The sequence below is a fragment of the Paralichthys olivaceus genome, chromosome 22, assembly GCF_024713975.1.
Source record: "Paralichthys olivaceus isolate ysfri-2021 chromosome 22, ASM2471397v2, whole genome shotgun sequence".
Classification (NCBI taxonomy): Eukaryota; Metazoa; Chordata; class Actinopteri; order Pleuronectiformes; family Paralichthyidae; genus Paralichthys; species Paralichthys olivaceus.
The window spans coordinates 9,224,913-9,242,857 of record NC_091114.1 but is presented as its reverse complement, the minus strand read 5'-3'; the positions used below and the strand labels follow the sequence as shown (position 1 = coordinate 9,242,857).

Genomic DNA, 17,945 nt, shown 5'->3' with positions numbered 1-17,945 from the left:
CTGTGTTTACATTCCCATGGTCCGGCACTACCTCATCATCCCCTTTGCTCGTCTTCTTCACTCCGCGCTCCCTCCCTTTCACGGCCGGGTGAGTGACTACCCTTTGAAATGAACTGAGCTGGGTGGGGCCAATTAAACTTTAGCCTGTAGGCAAAAACCAAACCCTGCTCTGGAACGAGTGCCGAGGAGTCGCAGATCAGCGTGCGGCAGTATAGACTTACTGTACCAGGCTATTCATGATGAGTTTAATATGCAGAGGACACACAGGCAGGCAGGGATCCAGAGTGTGGAATGAATATGCATTGAGGGGGAGAAGGAGGGTGGGGGAGAACGAGGCCGGGCCTGAGCCAAGAAGCTGACTGCCTTCCTGTCTCGCTCGTACTGCTCCACAGCAGCAGCCAAGCTCAAGTTTGTGTTGGCAGTGACCGGGTGCTGTCGGGTGATTCCAATTCATGCTGTGTTCCTGCTCTCTCTCACAAACACACACACACATACATACATACATACATACACACACAACTGTACACTTAAGCACACAATCTCTGACCTCCCACACTGACACACCACATATCTCAGATGGACTCGAGCTTTATGTATTTTCTACAAATCAAAATTATTCTCGCATGATATTCATGGTCGCCACACACACACGCGGTTACATATGACCCTCCTAACACAGTTTTTCCAACTGTGTGAAAGTATATAAGGCCTCATAGTGTCTGCAATGGTCTCTGGCAGAGCTCCAGACAAAACAGGGCTGTAGAAATAGACTGCTGCTCCAGCGTGATCCCTTATGGACACTGGATACACTCTCGACCTGCTCCATCATGCAGAGCACATTGCATGGATAAAAAAACAACAGCTGAGTCAAACACATTATCTGCAAAGCAAAGTCTTTTCTGAAAGCGGCAACTTGGGCTCCGACCAAATCCTATGAAAAACAAATTGTACACATACTGCCCACAAAGCCCAGACACTATTTTGACTGTTTAACTGTGGAATCTTGTAAAACCTTTTAAATTACTGCAATGTTTTGCAAAACAACAGTTCTACCAGTGTAGAATACCAAAAGGAAATGGCTCTAACCACATTTCCACATGACAAACAACAAGTCGAACAGAAGAAACAAATTAACATGGATCCATTGAGTCGCAGCTTACAGAAACCAATATTCTCTCATGGCAAATAATTAAAGCAAGAACTACAAACTAAACTAACTTTTGGATGCAATAATAGTAAAAAAGCAAAACTACTCTGTGAAGTCCCAGAGGAGCTAAATGTGTGAAAGTGGAGCACACACATACACACATACATATATACACACACACTTGCAGAAACCACATTAAAGAGAGCGAAGCTGCAGAAGCTTCAACACTACTCACAGTCTTTTTAGTGCCTGCAATCCAAGAAAAGCGCCTGGTTCAACACGACTGATAATGTTACTCCGCAGGTCTCTGTGGGGGAAAAAACAGAAAGAGAATTGTAGGTCATGAGCAGTTCAAGCAGCAAGAAAACTGAAACTGCAACAATTTAGCTTTAATGTAGATTCATCATTAGAGAAAGTTTCCACCAAAAATGTTTCTCTTTTCTCACTCTTACTCGTTGGTTGTCGGGCTGCCAATCAGATTAAACAAGTCATTTGTAACAATACACTGTACTCTGGGAAATGTATGATCTGCATTTTTTCACTATTTCCTGTCAAAACAGTAGAAATAGAATATAGCTGCTGTCAGACATGCACTGATCACTGCACGTTTTCCTGACAATTTCCAGAAGTGCTGTATGTGAGCACACAAAGTTAGTTGCTCTGGAGATAAGCTTTCCCTGCCAGTCCCCTGGATAGATATCCAGAAAATGTCTAAGGGTGAGCCCATGTGAGCAGCATAACAGCAGGGAAATATCCCAACAAATCCCAGCGAGCAGGTGGGTGTGATCCGATTCTATAACACGACGGGCACAAAAGAACTCTCAGGATAAAAAAACAGGAGCCATACATGAAGAAGACAATGATAAAGATGTCAGTTTGAGAAGATGTTAAGATTCAAGAGCTTGTGGTGATTTGTATGTCTTTGCATGATTTCAGCCAGATTAGGACCTCAAGCTATTATCATGACTTTAACGAAACAGACTCCCAATTAGAAGGTAATGTAACCCTTGAATGTGCCAGCCATGTTTTGAAAGTAACATTTCAGTTTGCAAATATGAGACGTGAGAGTGGCAAAGAGGGATTTGCATTACCATGTACAATAATACAAATGCTCTGACACTCACAATACGGTGAATACAAAGGTGAGTGTATCTTGCAAATGCACATTTTTATCCAATGATAACATCCACCCACCCATCATTACTAGTTGATGTCACTGACAACCTGGCCCTTAAAACAGCTTCCTAGCACACGCACACACACACGTGCCTTGAGGTTCAAAGGCTTGCGGTCGAAGAATTCCTGCAGCTCTCACCTGCGCTGGCACTGACTAGTCACTCATTACTGCGGAGGTTCAGGAGGCTTTCCAGTCGCCACCTGAACCCACACAAAAGGCCTCTGGGCAACTCTGACCGTTTGATGTCGAGAGGCTGTCATCTGAAGGTGGGTAGGTGGCCACAGATAAGTCATAGACAAAAAATGTTTTAAAGCTTTTGATGTGAGGGAGCGGAGTCTGGCCTCTCTGTGCAGGAGTGGTGAAAGAAAGATGAGAAGGCAACAAGAGCTTCATAACCAGTTAGAGGCACTTTTAGAGAAACTAAAATTTGAGCCTGATATTTTCCTGAAATTTTCTGAAGGGGCTGTATGTGGCGACGCAAATGTCCCAGTCACTTGCACTGGACCTTTTCTGGAATGTTTCCTGTAATCCCCCTGGTGAAATATCTGAGTGAGCCCATGTGAGAATAGTCAGTGATTGCGCATGATGATGAGGTTTCTAACACGCAACAGATGGAAAACTGGGGATAAAACTATTTTTGGATTAAAAACAGAGATGTGCAAATGCCCCGGCAATCTTCCTGTTGTTAGGAACGCATCTGACCCGGATGATCTCCTGCAGCTTTCTTGATATATGAGAGGCAAACACCGGATGATGTCCAGACTTCATATATGAAAATGGCTTTATGGAGATGCAGATGTTACAGGTGAAGCACTTTCCCTGTGTCCAACTTCAGCAAGCTCCTGGCTGATGAGTCAAGAGAAAACTCTTATGTTGCATCATTGTTTGAATCACTGGTCAGATGTGCACACAAAACTTTGACCAACAGCAAACAATGCTGCTAGTGATGAAACTCTCATCATCAAAACTAATTTCACCAAAACTTTTGCATTTGTCTAATTTGAACTTGAATGCTATTGTTACTTTAAAAAACAACTCGTTTCCAACAAGAAGCTTTAAACAATTTTAACAGATATGTGTGGGTGGTCTTCACATATCAGAAGTCAGTAACAGTGGTAAAAATGAAAAATAGCCTTAAATACCCACTAATACTAACAACGCAAACACTAGTGAATAAAATATGGGGAGTCAGAGAAGGCCAGTCCATGCTTAACCATCCACAACTGCACCTCAGGATCCAAAGACCGCTGACCACACATGACTTGGCACCTTTTAAATCTGTTTGCAGAGAAAAATGCCAGGTTTCCCCCAACATGCACGAATTGAAATAGTTGGCTGAATATTTCCAAATGCTTTCCAGAACTGCTCTTGAACTGGTACCAAACCGAAGGGTGGTTTTGTAGCTGCTGCCATTTTTGAGGGAACACACTGTCTTCCAAAAGGTGTTGTTCATATTAAACTTCAAACACGTGGCACAGGATAAAGTTTAATTGAACTCCTCCATTCCAGGTTTGGGATCCATATATATAAACTAAAAGATCTTTTGGAACATTGAAAATTATAGACTCTTGCTATGTCTCAGATTGTAAATACTACACTTTTGTACAAGAATTCTTTTAAAGTTTTATTTTGCTTTGTGACCGAGGGCAAGCGTTTACAAGACTTATGTAATTTAATGCAAACTGGCACTTACATCCTTAACTTGTGGTCAAACCAGATAAAGTTAAGCTGCAGCAGCAAAATAACCAAATGTGTTTAATTGAGGAAAGATGCAATCTGCTGTTTACGACTTTAAATTTCATTTGTAAAAAGGTTGTGTTAAAAAAGTTGCATAGCCTTGCTTTAATCCCACTGGTAATGTCCATTAGAGCCTTGTCAACAAAGTCCATCTTTCAAACTTAGTCTGTCTCCAAGAACTACTGTAAAAACTTGCATTATATCTATGTATAACTTGCTTAAACACTTACTTCGACAAGTAATGTGCCATTCATGAATTGACAATCAGTTCTTCAGAAAACAGTACACACTAGTGCCGTTATCCCTGCTCTGTTTTCCACAATAGGCATTCCTCCACAGCAGCGGATTTAGCGGGGAATTAGCATGTGATGGTGGCCTAGCTTGGCTCCTATTTCTATGAGCTGAGTGATAATGGGGATTCTGTGTGGCTCATTTCCAAGCAGGGACACCTTTGGCCCCCGACAAAATTTAGCGGTCTCTGCAGTTACTTTGCAATTTCACACAGAGTTCCAAATAGGTGTAATCGATTCTCTACCCCCCTCTCTGGCACCCACAGCCTCTGTCTCTGTCCAAATGAGGAAGAGTTTCTTTGTGGACCGAGAAAAGAAAACTGAAAAGCTGAGAAGGCGGTAGGAAGGAGGGGTTGAAGATGCAGAGCCTCGGCACATTCAAACAGACTCATGTTTTTTTCTCCTCTTTCAGAGTTTGAGGGGGAAAGTGGGGGAAGTGTGATTGAAGGTGGGAGGGAGGCTATAGGAACATTTGAAAAACAGGGAGCCTTCAGCATGCAATGTGTGTGTGGGAATCCTGGTGTTGACACCTCTGGCCTTGGCTTGGTCTCATTACAATGACAAAAGCAAGCAAGCCATCTAGCAACCTCGCTTCACTGGTCGAGGGTGGACTGGAGAGGGGTGGGGTCTGTGTGAGGCACAATGGGAGCTGCTTTCGGAGGTAAACTTGCCTGTGGATTGATGCAACGACAGGCAAGGCCCATTTTACAACCAAATCGACTGGCCGTTCACAGACAAAGCGCATAAGTGCCTTAAAGGCTTTCTTGGTGGGGGGAGATCAAAGCTTTTTTTTTTTTTTTTTAAGTACATTCAGCACACAGCCTCTTGTTTATCCTGCAGGCCTGGGCTTTAACAACATCTGAGCCTACAGGGGACTTTCTAACAAATCTATAAACAATCTAGGCTTATCTGGCCATATCAATGTGGGCGTCAACTTGGGAAAACTCATGCAGGACAATTTTACGAAACAAATTGTGAACACAATAGGCTAAGAGGAGGAAATGCTTCAAACGCTTTTTACTGATAAGGTACAGAAATCAAAGTATGTTCAAGAGATCAAAGTTATCTTCATTATAGCACCTCGATAACATACCTCAAAATTTGACTACACTCTGGCACACTGTGAATTTTTTCTTTTCTTATACAACTTATAGGTCCTTGTCTGTCTGTATATGTTGTGTCCATTGTTGTTGTTGTTTGCACTATTTGTTGTATGTTATATGTTGTGTGTTATATATTACTTGTTGCATTGTTTGGTTGACAATAAAGTTCACTAAGACTAAGTATGGCTGCAAGTAAAGAAAAGCTGGCTCCAAGGAGAATGACGGCTGTAGAGTTGATGAGGTGTGTTTGTCATGTTTTCTAGCCGGAACTCTGGTTGATGAATAATTTATCTTTCTAATAATCAATTTAATAATTCTATTTATCATGACAGTGGATTGTTCACCACAACAGGTGGTGAACTACCGATTCTCCAGTTCTGGCTTCTGAGTCAAGCTTCTCTGAACTTTGAATAACCAGGTGAACAGCTGTTTGTGCAGCAGTGGTGGTTTAGCTTCAGGGTTTTGTGACTCCCTTTCAGCCAGTCTTTACTTGTTAATTTACTGTAGGTCACTTCCACAGTTTCAGAAAAAAGGCTAAAACCAACATTCCCACAGGCCACGCAAACAGCCCAACATTGCACTTGACAAGTAAGTACAAAAATCTTCTTTCTAAATTACTACCACAAGGCTAAAGAGCCAACATGGCCTCATATACCGTGAAGATTTCTGGTCTTCTGAACCAAGAGAACGACAGGGAAAACATGCCCTTAGAATTCCATATCAGTGTAGTCATGTGTTATTGTAGCCTTGGGTAAAAGCACGGCCATTAACGGTCTGGTTATTTTATCTGCATGAAGCCATTCCAAAGTGATAAATCACCCATGGCCCATATGTGCAGGGCCCAGAGCCACTCTCTCAAATTCTCGGCAGGAAGGAAACACGAGTGCTGACAACCCAATCTCCAAAGGAAAAAATCCCATGACATGAACAACATCTCTCCATTGTTTAAGGGAAGCCCAGAGAACATACAAATATATACCAATAAATGTCGTCACTGTGTACTAATTATTTCCCTTTCCGCTCACTTGCTTCTTCCATCAATGGTTTCTACAAGTGACATGACTTCACAGATTTGTTAAATGCAAGCGTCACTTAATTCTGGAGACACAGTCAAGTTGTCTGTATGTTACTCCCTGTGAAGACAGTGGGCCCCAGCCCCAGAATACCCAAGCAGCTGTATGTTGAGTATGTCACCAGGCAGACAACAACAAACCCTGGGGGCTATACCTATAATTAGCCTTTTCTCATACCACCTCCAGTCTTCCAACACAGACCAATGCACTAGGCTAAGGGGAAGTGCTGTTTGGACATCTACTCATTTTCTATGACCTGGATGTTCATGGCATGAAGCCAAAGTGTGTTTTACAAATGTCTTGCAGAAGCCGAAGTAGAGTGATAGATGGCTCCTGCTAATGCACTGGTGGATATAATGTGAAATACGGAGACTGTAACATCAAGCCCACGAAATGGTGATTTTTCATAGATACATACAGTCTAAATATCTGCTTTGCAATTTGTAAACAAGAACTTTTTGAAGCTAAGATTAATCATTTTAAATTCAAGCACCAACGTCAAATGTGAAGGTTTGTTTTATTAATATAAAAGTGCTGTAAACAAATAGCTAAGAGATTACACTTGGCACAGGCATGGCTGAAAACACAAACACATATGTGCTTTTAGCAGGAAAAAAGGAAAGTATTTTTACTTACAATTTTTCCAATGTAGACAATCCAAAGAAGGATCCATTTCTGAGCTCTTGAATCTTATTGTTGTTCAAAATTCTGTGGAGAGAGAAAAAAAAAGTCAAGCTACAGAAAACAAATACAGCCACTGAATTTTTAGTTCAAGGATAAGGAATAACATTCACAAAATATATTCTCAGTGGTTGTAAGATATGAATGTATTACGGCCGACATTCACTGTCTGATACAAACTGCTTTGTGCCACAGCTCTAAAAACAGCAGCCAGGAATGCGTGTTAATTAAATTGTGAAGGTGGATTCAAAAGGATCTAGTGTCTTTTTCAACAAGTGGAACAGGGCCACGCTGTTTCTTGTTGACAGATAACAATATTAATTCTCACTGTGTGTCCTCTATAGCCACACTCAGCTTTTCAGCCACAGAAAGTTCCCCGCTGCCAGGAAAAGATCAGAAGAGGGGGAAAAAAACAACTTAAAGTTCAACCCAGCGTTCTCTTTTCAAGTGAAATCAGTGCAATCAGTGCAGTCTTGAGACAGGTAGCCAAAATGAGATCGAGTGATCTTTCTGTGAAGCCTGTTTTACTTTAAATGAAGTATAATGTTCTGTAGCAGCAGTGACTCACCAATGATATCCCCCCCAGCCTTTTTTTTTTTTTTTACACATAAACCACCACATTAAGTTTATTTATTTTCACAATAAAGCCCTTTTCCACGGGTTAACTAACCCACTTGGACATATTCTAACATCTGGCTTTTTGTGGGGATGGATGAAATCTGTATTCACTCCCGGGTGAAATGACTCTGCAGTGGACACTGGTTTTTTCTGCTCTGGCACAGATTAGTGATGGAAACAGGACACCCAGGTGAACACAGTAATTTGACAAGATAGCGAATTGAAAGAGCTTCTTGGTTTTCTGTGACACTTGTGACGTCAAACATGAGGCACTGGGGGACAAAGAAAAATCTTGACATATCCCTGACAGTATAATACAAATACCTATTTTCTACTTTTCACTATAAAAACAAGAATTGAGAAAACCTTCAAGTCCAAGTGTGAATTCTGGATTGCTTCCTCCCTGGGTAATAAACCCGATTTTATTATCCAGTTGATTCCTGGTGCACAGCGTGAGTCTTTTCACAAAGTAAAGCTCCACTTTCTATGCCCATGTCCCTCAGAGTTCAAGACTTTCTCCCAAACTAGTCCCACAGGAGCTGGAAAATCAATGGCACTGTTAACTCCCAGCAGAAAACCCAAGCAGGGACTTGTGGTTAGCATGTTTCTGGCCAGCAGGGGAGGGGATGTGGTGGGTGACATACATGCTAGTGGCACCCACAACCCAGGGCCAGATTGGAGTCATTATGGGGTGTTGAGGGGTTGTTTTATTACAGGGTTGGACAGAGGAGACTCGCTGGAGATTTGCTGCTTGGCTCCCTGCCGCTCAGAGAGGGAGAAAGACAGACTGCGTACACAAACACTTCCTGTGTTTCGCTGCTTGTGTTTTGCAGCCTTCTGGATGCTGAAACGGCAGATGTTAAAACAAGACGATGTACAAGACTGCAAATTCTATCACTGCCTGTGTGCAGACATGATCTGATAAGGGCAGAAATACAGAGCTTTCCCGAAACTGGTCGCAAAAGTCTAATTTGTGTAGAAGAATATTTGGCATACCACATGGATGCATTTATCATGAGGGCTCGCTGAATTCAGGAATGTACGGATATAGGGGGTGGGCAATAACATTCATGCAGTTCCTCTGTTTTGTTGCTGCATGGACTGCTCATGATCTACAATTATTTTCTTTTTACAATACAACAGCAATACAAACATGTAATTTGTGCTGCTGATGGTGTTCAGGAACTGATGCACAAGACATTAAAGTAGCATCTTGAGTTCAACACATAAATAAAATGCATCTATAAAGGCAACTCTTCCTGTTCGACGAACAAACTTTTATTAAGGCAAAAAAAGACAGAGCAATGACAGAATCCTCATTACTGAAATTAAGTCATTTGAAGTTGCACGCAGCAACAGACCTACCGTCTTCACAGGAAGTTGTATAATTAAGTCTACAGACTCGAAAACTAATTGACAATAACATGTCTTTGGAATCATTTTAGTCTGGCTTCATAAATTCCCATTTCTGGCCCCGTGACTCGTAGGCTTGTGAAAATAAATCTGCGAAAGAGAGTTCTCTTGAGAATCATGAGCCCCTTTCCTGCCCTCCCTGTCCCTCCCTCTTCCTCATGACAGGAGTGTGACCTCTGCATGTTGGAAACTGCTCTCGCTCCACAGCTGAGTCTTCTTTACACCCACTGCTTCAGCGAGAAAGCAACACCACAGCTAGTAATTTGCATATAGAAAAGCCTCAAATCAGCATGGATCATGGCCATTTTACTATCAGTATCTCCACTGCCCTCAGGGCGTCTACAGCTAGACCGTCTGCTTCCTAACCGCCTGTCTCTGGATGGCGGCCTGAGGACTCCTAGACTAGAGAATGGTCAGGAATTTCTTTAGCAAGGCCTCAAACGACGCAGGAGAGGAGTCTCCATTATCTTGACGCATAGATAAGACCTGCTTGAGCTCGGGCCAGGGACGTGGTGCAGCAGGGGGCTCCTCCAGAATCTCACATTCTGTCTCCTGATACAGATGCTATAAATCTCTGTGACATTCAGGGGAAACGCTGCCTCTGAAAAACTGGAATTTCGAGTAATGTAAAATGAATTGGCCTAGATTTCATTTTGCCTTCAAAGTGAGTAAATATGACACCATTGGAGATAGAGTTCTTTTTCACTTGAGAAAATACAGCTGCAAACAGGTATGCCTCTGGCTGAAGGAACATTATCCAGAGGATGACTGCAAATGGCCAACACTGGCACTTAGTATTTTAAAGGACAAAGCTGACTGGTGCGCTCTCAACACCTGCTTTGTGCTCAGGAGGCTTTCAGACAAAGAACTCCCGAGAGCCGAGAGCTGTAAGCCTTCAACAGGTTTCCAAATAAGTTTCAGGCTGCAGTTGAGCTCATAAAAAATCCTTCTAGAGTGACGTCCTCTGAATATAGTGGATGGAAAAGTGGGCCTCGGCTCAGGTGGAAAAGGGAAACGATCCAGTGGCTGAGGTGGTGCAACTTGCCATTGTGATTCATGCGGTGATCTAACACTTTACTGTTCCACAAATGATGAGTATGAAGAGATTTCTGTAAAATATTGGGATTTGGGAACTATTACATATGAAGGCAATATCATAATTTCAAGTAATTCACCAAAACTGCCATATATTCTCTTTTGGACCGTTCATCTTTGGAAGTCGTAGGCATTGCAATTTCTCCTTCACCATCAAACAGGCAAAGCTTTAAGCAATATATGCACCTTATAGCTCTCTGGCTGAAAGAGCAAATGATCCCACCATGCAAACACTAGGATAAAAGAAGATTAGTGATAAAATGAACAAAGACCAGACTACAAGGTATCACCCTGCCTGAGCTCATGTCAAACAAATTAAAATGAATTGCTCGTGTGGGAATCACTGACACTCGGGGCAACTTGGCAAAGTCAGAGCTCAACAGGTCTGTGAAATGAAAGGTTATGAAGAGACTAAATCTGCAGCTGTCAGTGCCTCGCCTTTGGGATTTTGCTTTCTTCCACAAAGCACCGCAGAACTCCTGTGAAAAACACGGGAGCATTCCTTCAGACCAACTGAAAGCAACAAAGACACGTCCTCTTAGGACATGCATGACAGCAGACACCTGCGTTCTAGTTACACAAGCACTTCAAAATGGCTCCCAGCATGACATAGTTGCTTCTCAATGCTGGGGAGAATAAACAAATGGGATGATTGACAGAGGTACTGATCGCACATTCCAAACTCATGTATCTATGTCAACTGACTTCTCAGATCTGACATCCACAGAGAAACTGTGTCTCACGGAAGCAAAGTCTCACGGAAACCAGATGAGAATGTAACCTCAACTCCCAGTTTGCACTGCCGTTAAACAAGACACTTTACTGCACTCCGACGTGTCATCAAACTCAGCGAGCTTTTCCTGCAGCGAGGGAGGAAATCCCAGCTTTCTTCCTGAAATTAATCCTGTGCTTCTCTGTAAAGGCAAAAGCCAGGTGTGCTTATTTGCACTGTCCAACCCAGGTGCTCCTGTGAATGAATCCTGGCTACACTAAACAAGCCCTTCAAAGAAATATGAGCTGCGTGAGCACAGAAAGCTTAAATGTGGACAGTTCCTGTCCTATGTGGGTATGTAGGATAAAACTTTGACAGACTTACACGCATTTACACACTCGCACAGACTGCTCACACAACCTGATTTATCTCTCCATGTGAGGGAAAGGTTAAATTCAACTCCCTTTTTATTTTAGCCATGGCCTACACTGACATAGGAGGGCAGGTCAGCTGTAAACACATTTGTGTCATTTCCTCTCGGATTACTTAGGCATGTGGTATCATTCGGAGAGCACAAATGCAGGAATGCATCACTCATTTTTCCCCCTACAGAGAGGCATTCAGAGCAGAATTGAACTGAATAACTACATGTATTCAATCCCAGGGTATGCTAATACCAGGCATCATTTAGTTGTGGTGAAATAATAGCCCCTCAGCTGTGTGACTGCTCATGTATAGACAAGCATGGTTAAAATAGAAGATGCGGTAACGGCAAGACCCACCATGTGACAGAATTTGGGGTAAATCGTCTGGCATGTAGTCAAAACAATTATCCCCCGGTTCAATGAGTTCCCCATAATAGTTGAGAAAACTCTCAAAGACGTGTGCTTGTGGTTCACATCTTTTTTTAACTCATCTAAAAAGCCTGGGCTTCATGTTTAATTTGTTCTTAAAGCCCCGAAGAAGGAAAACAGGAAATCTCCAGTACAAAGAAGGAGGTTAAGTGTGATGAATGGAATGGGCCTGTAATCACATCTAGCGTCTACTGCCATTTCTGCTGAAGGCCTTTAATTAACAAGCACAACAAGGTGTGTCAGCACACAAATTGGAAAACAGCCAGATGGAAATATGTGAAATAACATTACCCCAAAACTGAATAGTGGAAAAGGATCCAAATCTGGTTAGATACAGGGGTATGTGTTAATCATGTTCATAGCCACAGAAACCCAAAGGACTTGTTTCAAGCATTCAACACAATTTCAACACTCTTGGGTTGCGCTTTAAATGTCTTGAAATTTGACTAAATTACAGCATCCTTAAGTGTTGCATAATTCAATATTGAGAAAAGTAGTCAGTGCCAAATATGGTGGATGTACTTTGGCTTAACTAGGATAACTAATGTTCCACTGCAGTCCAGACCTGCTACAGAATATCCAGACCTGCTACAGAATATCCAGACCACAGTCAACCCCACGGCCACCACACTGACTGAGGAGGCTCCTAAATTCAACCCAAAATGGCTGTTTGATTGCCACTATTGTCAACCAGGAGATGTGACGAATGTGCATCCTCAAGTTTGTTTTGTTGTTTTCCTCCAGTCGATGACAAACAAGAATTTCAAAAGTGGAAACTTGAAGGAGTTGCACTCTTTGTCATTTGTGCTCTCTAATTACATCCATGGTCGTCTTTGGAGGCTATCCTCCACGTTACAGTGCTTAAAGCTCAATGCTACATCATGCGGTTCCATGCTCGTCCTCCAATCCATCACTGTCAGAACAATGTGGATGACTGAAAACACGCAGACAAGGCGAAGAGCGGGACCAGAGGGAAGGCTAACAAAATGACCACAGGAGAGATTATGACTAAAAGAGAAATTCCAGAAATATCACAGAGGACATTGAGGTTATTAAAGACACCACAAAGAGGAAGGAAATGGGATGAGGATAAAATAAATTCAACACTTCACATCCACGTGTCTTTCATGCAAATTCATATTATTTAAGGTAAGTAAAAACTGATTTGCAAGCACATGATACTTGGGTGATCCAGGTAGAGGGTGTCTACAGTTAAATTTGACAAAGTCAGAAAGACATGAAGCAGTGTTTGCTTCATAACCACTTCCAGGCACTGGCCTTAACCACCATAAGTACTCATCGCTCACCAGCCACGTATTGTTAACTAACTACTTATCCACCCAGCAGGGCATTACTTTAGCACATAAACTTAACCAGATGACAAGCACAAATAATTTGTCTCATTCAGTCTGGCAGAGTATAGAATTTGTCATGGTGATCGTTGATGTTGACGAGCCCAAAAAGAATTTCAGATACATTTGTTTTAGGTTAAATTGAATCTAAGACTTTTTAAAGGATCCACAGCAACCCTGCAGGTCCTCAACCCAGTTAGCTTCTGTTTATTTTAGTGGCAATGCAGATTGGTAAGTCTTCTTCTTTTAAGTTTTACCACTCAGCTGAGGGCTTACCTGGGAATGGACGCACGGTAAAGTGAAAAATCTCGTAAACCCATGACTTTGGACAATGCTTCAAAGTGGTCTACATGTGATTTGTGGTTAACAGGTCAAAACATGCAAACGCACTGCAATGCGTTTCTAGCTCGTAACTTGCTAGTCAATCCTCCCCCTTTCTGTCTTCCTCTCACTCCCTGGAGTCTATTATTTGCTTTCTACTCCTGCACTGAGCCCTAGTATTCTCATATTCCCCCCCATCACTCACCACCACCACAAAGCACAAGTGCTCTGTGTGCACAGCTTTGAATTTCTGGCCTTTTTACTAGCTTTTTGTATCGATTGTTGTGTTCTGTGGGACGCTATGATACGTCTAAATCACAGTGGAATTTAATCAAATCAGGCTGAAAGCTTTAGAAATCTGCAGTAACATTTGCCGAATGAGGTCATGAAATAGTTTGCGAGGAAAATCTGCCAACCACTTGAGTCAGAATGTGTTTTGTCCTTTTTGGAGGCCACACACAGACTAACAACTGACAGCAGGTAAGGCTCACAGAAGCACATTATCAATAACAGCACTGGTGAAAACTAACTCTAACCCCATCCAACTGTGTATAGCCCAGCCAGGGGGGGAAGCAGCACAAGGGGTAATTCATAGCGTTCTAATCTATTACAATGCCTTGGAGATATGGCAAGAGATTTCATGTCGTAGCAGCCAAAATATCTTCCTGTGTATGAATCACGACACTACAGAGAGACGGACGGTTAGAGTTACATAGGGTTTACATTTACACTGTTTCAGTATGCACCTGTGAAAGAATGATATACGGCTGACACATATAGCTTTGGTGTACTACTTGTCATGGCATATATATCTTTTAAGAGATTTACACGTGTGGTGATAAGGAATTTCCCCTAAATCATGAATCACTCGATGTGTGGCGGTGAAACTAAATCTTTTTAGTTTGTAATTAGGAATGAATGATGTGGCCAAAAATGATATCCAGATGACAATTTAAAACTCTTTACACTGTGTTTGCACATAAGCAATGTATAGATATTTATTTGTCATATTCAATATATCAATGCATTGCCTTTGTTGTATGTCCAAGCACATTGAGGACAGGCTGGAAAGTCAAATAATGATCTACCTTAGATTTGTCAGATGTTTCATCAAGTTTAAAACCACAACCTTTACACTTTATAGCAAAAATGTGACATTTATCGCGATCCCTACCAATATGGACGGAACTACTATCTTGATATAAACTGCATAGTCCCTATGTTTAGGTGATTATGCACTTTTACCAGTGCAAGATGATGCACCTCTGGTACACTCACCATGACTGTCCTGCTAGGGACGCAGCCCTGAACGATTATCACGATAATTACCAATCGACTGATACGAAACTTTTTATCTTTTTAATTTTTGGCCATATTGTCCCTGTGGTTAGGTGATATTTTTCACAGAGTAAGATGATGCATCTCCTATATACCCATGATGACCATCTTCTTGGGGAAGGAGTGCGGGACATTTAATGCGATAATTCCCTAAGTGAAACTTTATGTCAATATAATTTTCAGCTAAATCTTCCAGCCTTAAATTTAGGTGAGTGGGTGTTTGTACTAGCGTAAGATGATGCACCTCCTTGTCCTGTATACTCACCATGCTGTCGATATTTCCCATCAATCGACATCGGTAATTATTGCGATAAATGTCCCAGACTCCTTCCTAAGTTTTGGCAAACTCCTCCAGCCTTAGTTTAGGTAATCAGGTGTTTGTATACTGTGAGACGATGCATCTCCTGTACACTCGTCATGATTGGTGAAGGAGTCCTGGACATTAATCCCAAAATTTACCCATATTAAACTTTTTATGTCAGTATCATTTTTGGCTAAATCGTCCAGCCTAAAGTTTAGGTGATTGGGTGTGTGTACTGGTGTTGAGATGACACACCTCCTGTCCTCTTGAGGAAGGAGTCCTGGACATTTATCCCAACAATTCCCTTTATTTAACTTTTTATATCAGTGTAACCCTCCATCCCTAAGGTTTGGGTGTTTGTACAAATACAAGATGATGCCCCCACCCCCCTGTATACTCACAGTGTGACTGTCCTGTTGGGGAAGGAGTCAGGGGGCAGCACCTGATGGAGCTCCATGTTGCTGCACACCACCTTCCTGTCGCTGCTCGGGCTCTTCCCTGCGCCTTTCGAGCGTTCATAATATGATTTACAATCAGATGCGAGCAGCACCGAGCCTCCACCTCCTCTGCTGCCACCACCCAGCAGCAACATCACAAACAACACCTCCACCCTCATGTTCGCACACGACCGGGTCGAAGCCTGGGATCGTTTCGATATTAAACACAGATTAGCGGGTCAAACTGTGGAGGGAAAGGTTGCTCGGCTCCACTGAACCTTCCTCCTCCATTTCTCGCAAGGCTGTTTTTCCCTTTCGCTCGGCGGCGTTCACTCGTCCTTTGTTCGCCGAATCACTCGTCTATAATCCCCGTCCCATTGTGGGGAGGTGTTCCCTCCCTCCAGGTTTTTAATAATCCACGTTTTTAAACCTGCTCGAAGACTCCTAGAGAACTCGCCCGGGAGCGGAGAGGGTTTCTTTGTTGCCCGGAGCGTGGGTCCCGGTCACGGTGTTGTGTTTCCCTCGGTGGGAGGCGGCGGCGGCGTCGGAGGTCGTCATCCCAGGTTATCCGCATTAACTTCACTTTTTCCCCGTATGAACACGTACTCTCACGTCCATTACTCCAGACTGTATCCTGAACCCGAGCGAGTGAACTTTCCACTCTCCGGTTTTCCACAGGCGCCGACAGGAAATTAATCTGGAGGAGGAAAAGGAAAAAGTGCCAAAACAACAACCTCTTCAGCTGAAACTGGGCTGAAAATGCTCCCAAACACTAAATAAAACTTCGCCCGTAAGTTTCAGAAGAGTCCCCGCCGCGGCTGTGTCTCTTTCGGCTCCTCCGTGTCTTTGGAAAGTGTCCATAAAAACTCCGGTCCATTGAGAAAAGTCCTCCTCTGCTCCCATGGTCCTGCCCCGGGCTCAGACTCGTCAAGTCCGCCGGAGCGAGGAGCACATCCGGGCCGAGCTCCAAAATAAAAGCCCCCCCCCTGGACCTGCTTTGACACTTTATATATTTTCACCTATACCTAAAAACATTGATCTCTAGGGGTTTTTAAGCTTTTACTGAACAAACACCAATCACAAATAATCTAAGAGTAAGGATCAAATGAATAAAGTTTGCAGAACAAGACACAAAACTGCAGTTCACAAGCTTATATACAACTTGATTCATCGCAAATAATTGAGAAACATTCAATCACATCAGTTTTTATACTTTATACTCCACAGATGCTGTCTTTTGATACTTTAACTGCTGTATTTTACGTGCACTGTTAAATACAGGAATCCTGAAAGTAACTTTTGAGTGCTATTATGCTTTTGTATTGTATTGCTGCTATTACTTAAGTAAACGGTCAGAATTCTTCCTTCACCTCTGGTCTCAGTCTTGTTTTTCTTTACACATACAATAGCCATGATTTGTTTACCCGTCCCATTCATTTTCTTGTGTTGTGACCAGGTCGAGTGAGTCACTTTATCCTTTAGTAAACTGGACCAAAGGAAAGCATTGAAGTGAGCGATCACAGGTCATGGAACACCTCCAGGCTAAATGCATTCACCTCCACTTGTCTTATTGTGTTCAGGATATGTGAGGCTTGACATTCATTGAAAAGCAACCTTTGACCTTTTTTGTCAGCGTGCAGGATGTAACATTGTTGTAACAGCTGAATGGACTATATTTAGAAAGTTGAATGTGTATAGATTTTTATTTCAAACCTGAAACTCACCAAGGGACATCATCATAACCCATTAGAAGCTATTAATAAAATCCATTATGAGTTAAATTTCAAATCAAATCAAATATTCAGGATTTTTTTTACTGATATTCATCAGTTAAGTAAAGAAGAGGAATAAAGATGAAGAAGACGACAACGCATAAAGAAGAGGAATAAAAACAAAATTAAGAAAAGGGAAAATAAAGAAGAAGACGACGAATAAAGACAAAGAAGAAAATATGAGATTAGAATAAAAAAGACGATGGATATAATAACTCAGGCAGGGATTAAAATTATTTTATAAGATTATTTTAAGTGAAGAAATAAAAGTGGACGTCCACGACGTGGTGGTGACGTGACCACGCAGCAGTGATGATGATACGTTCAGTGCTCCTCAGTAGAGTTGTAATATCGAGACGTAACAACAACTTTTAAGCACAATTAAATGTCCAAGCGTTGTAAATAAAAGTAGTTGTAGCTTATTGTTAGCAGCTGCAGAATAAATGGCTACACTGAGGGTCTAGCAATCACACAGATATTGTATATGGTCTGAGTTAGTTGGCACCTAATATCAATTTGTCCGA

General features: G+C 42.2%; 1 protein-coding gene across 1 annotated transcript in view; it reads right to left on the bottom strand.

Annotated features, from left to right (window-relative positions):
- adgra3 (adhesion G protein-coupled receptor A3) overlaps positions 1 to 16,599 on the bottom strand; it is a 28,530-nt gene extending 11,931 nt beyond the window's left edge. Inside the window, exons 1-3 of the mRNA XM_020095733.2 lie at positions 15,614 to 16,599; positions 7,164 to 7,235; positions 1,383 to 1,454 (exon numbers count right to left, since the gene is read on the bottom strand). Of these exons, the coding sequence (XP_019951292.2) occupies positions 1,383 to 1,454; positions 7,164 to 7,235; positions 15,614 to 15,828 (359 nt within the window). The 5' untranslated portion in view covers positions 15,829 to 16,599. The remainder of the gene's footprint in view (positions 1 to 1,382; positions 1,455 to 7,163; positions 7,236 to 15,613) is intronic.
- Between the last annotated feature and the right edge of the window lie 1,346 nt (positions 16,600 to 17,945).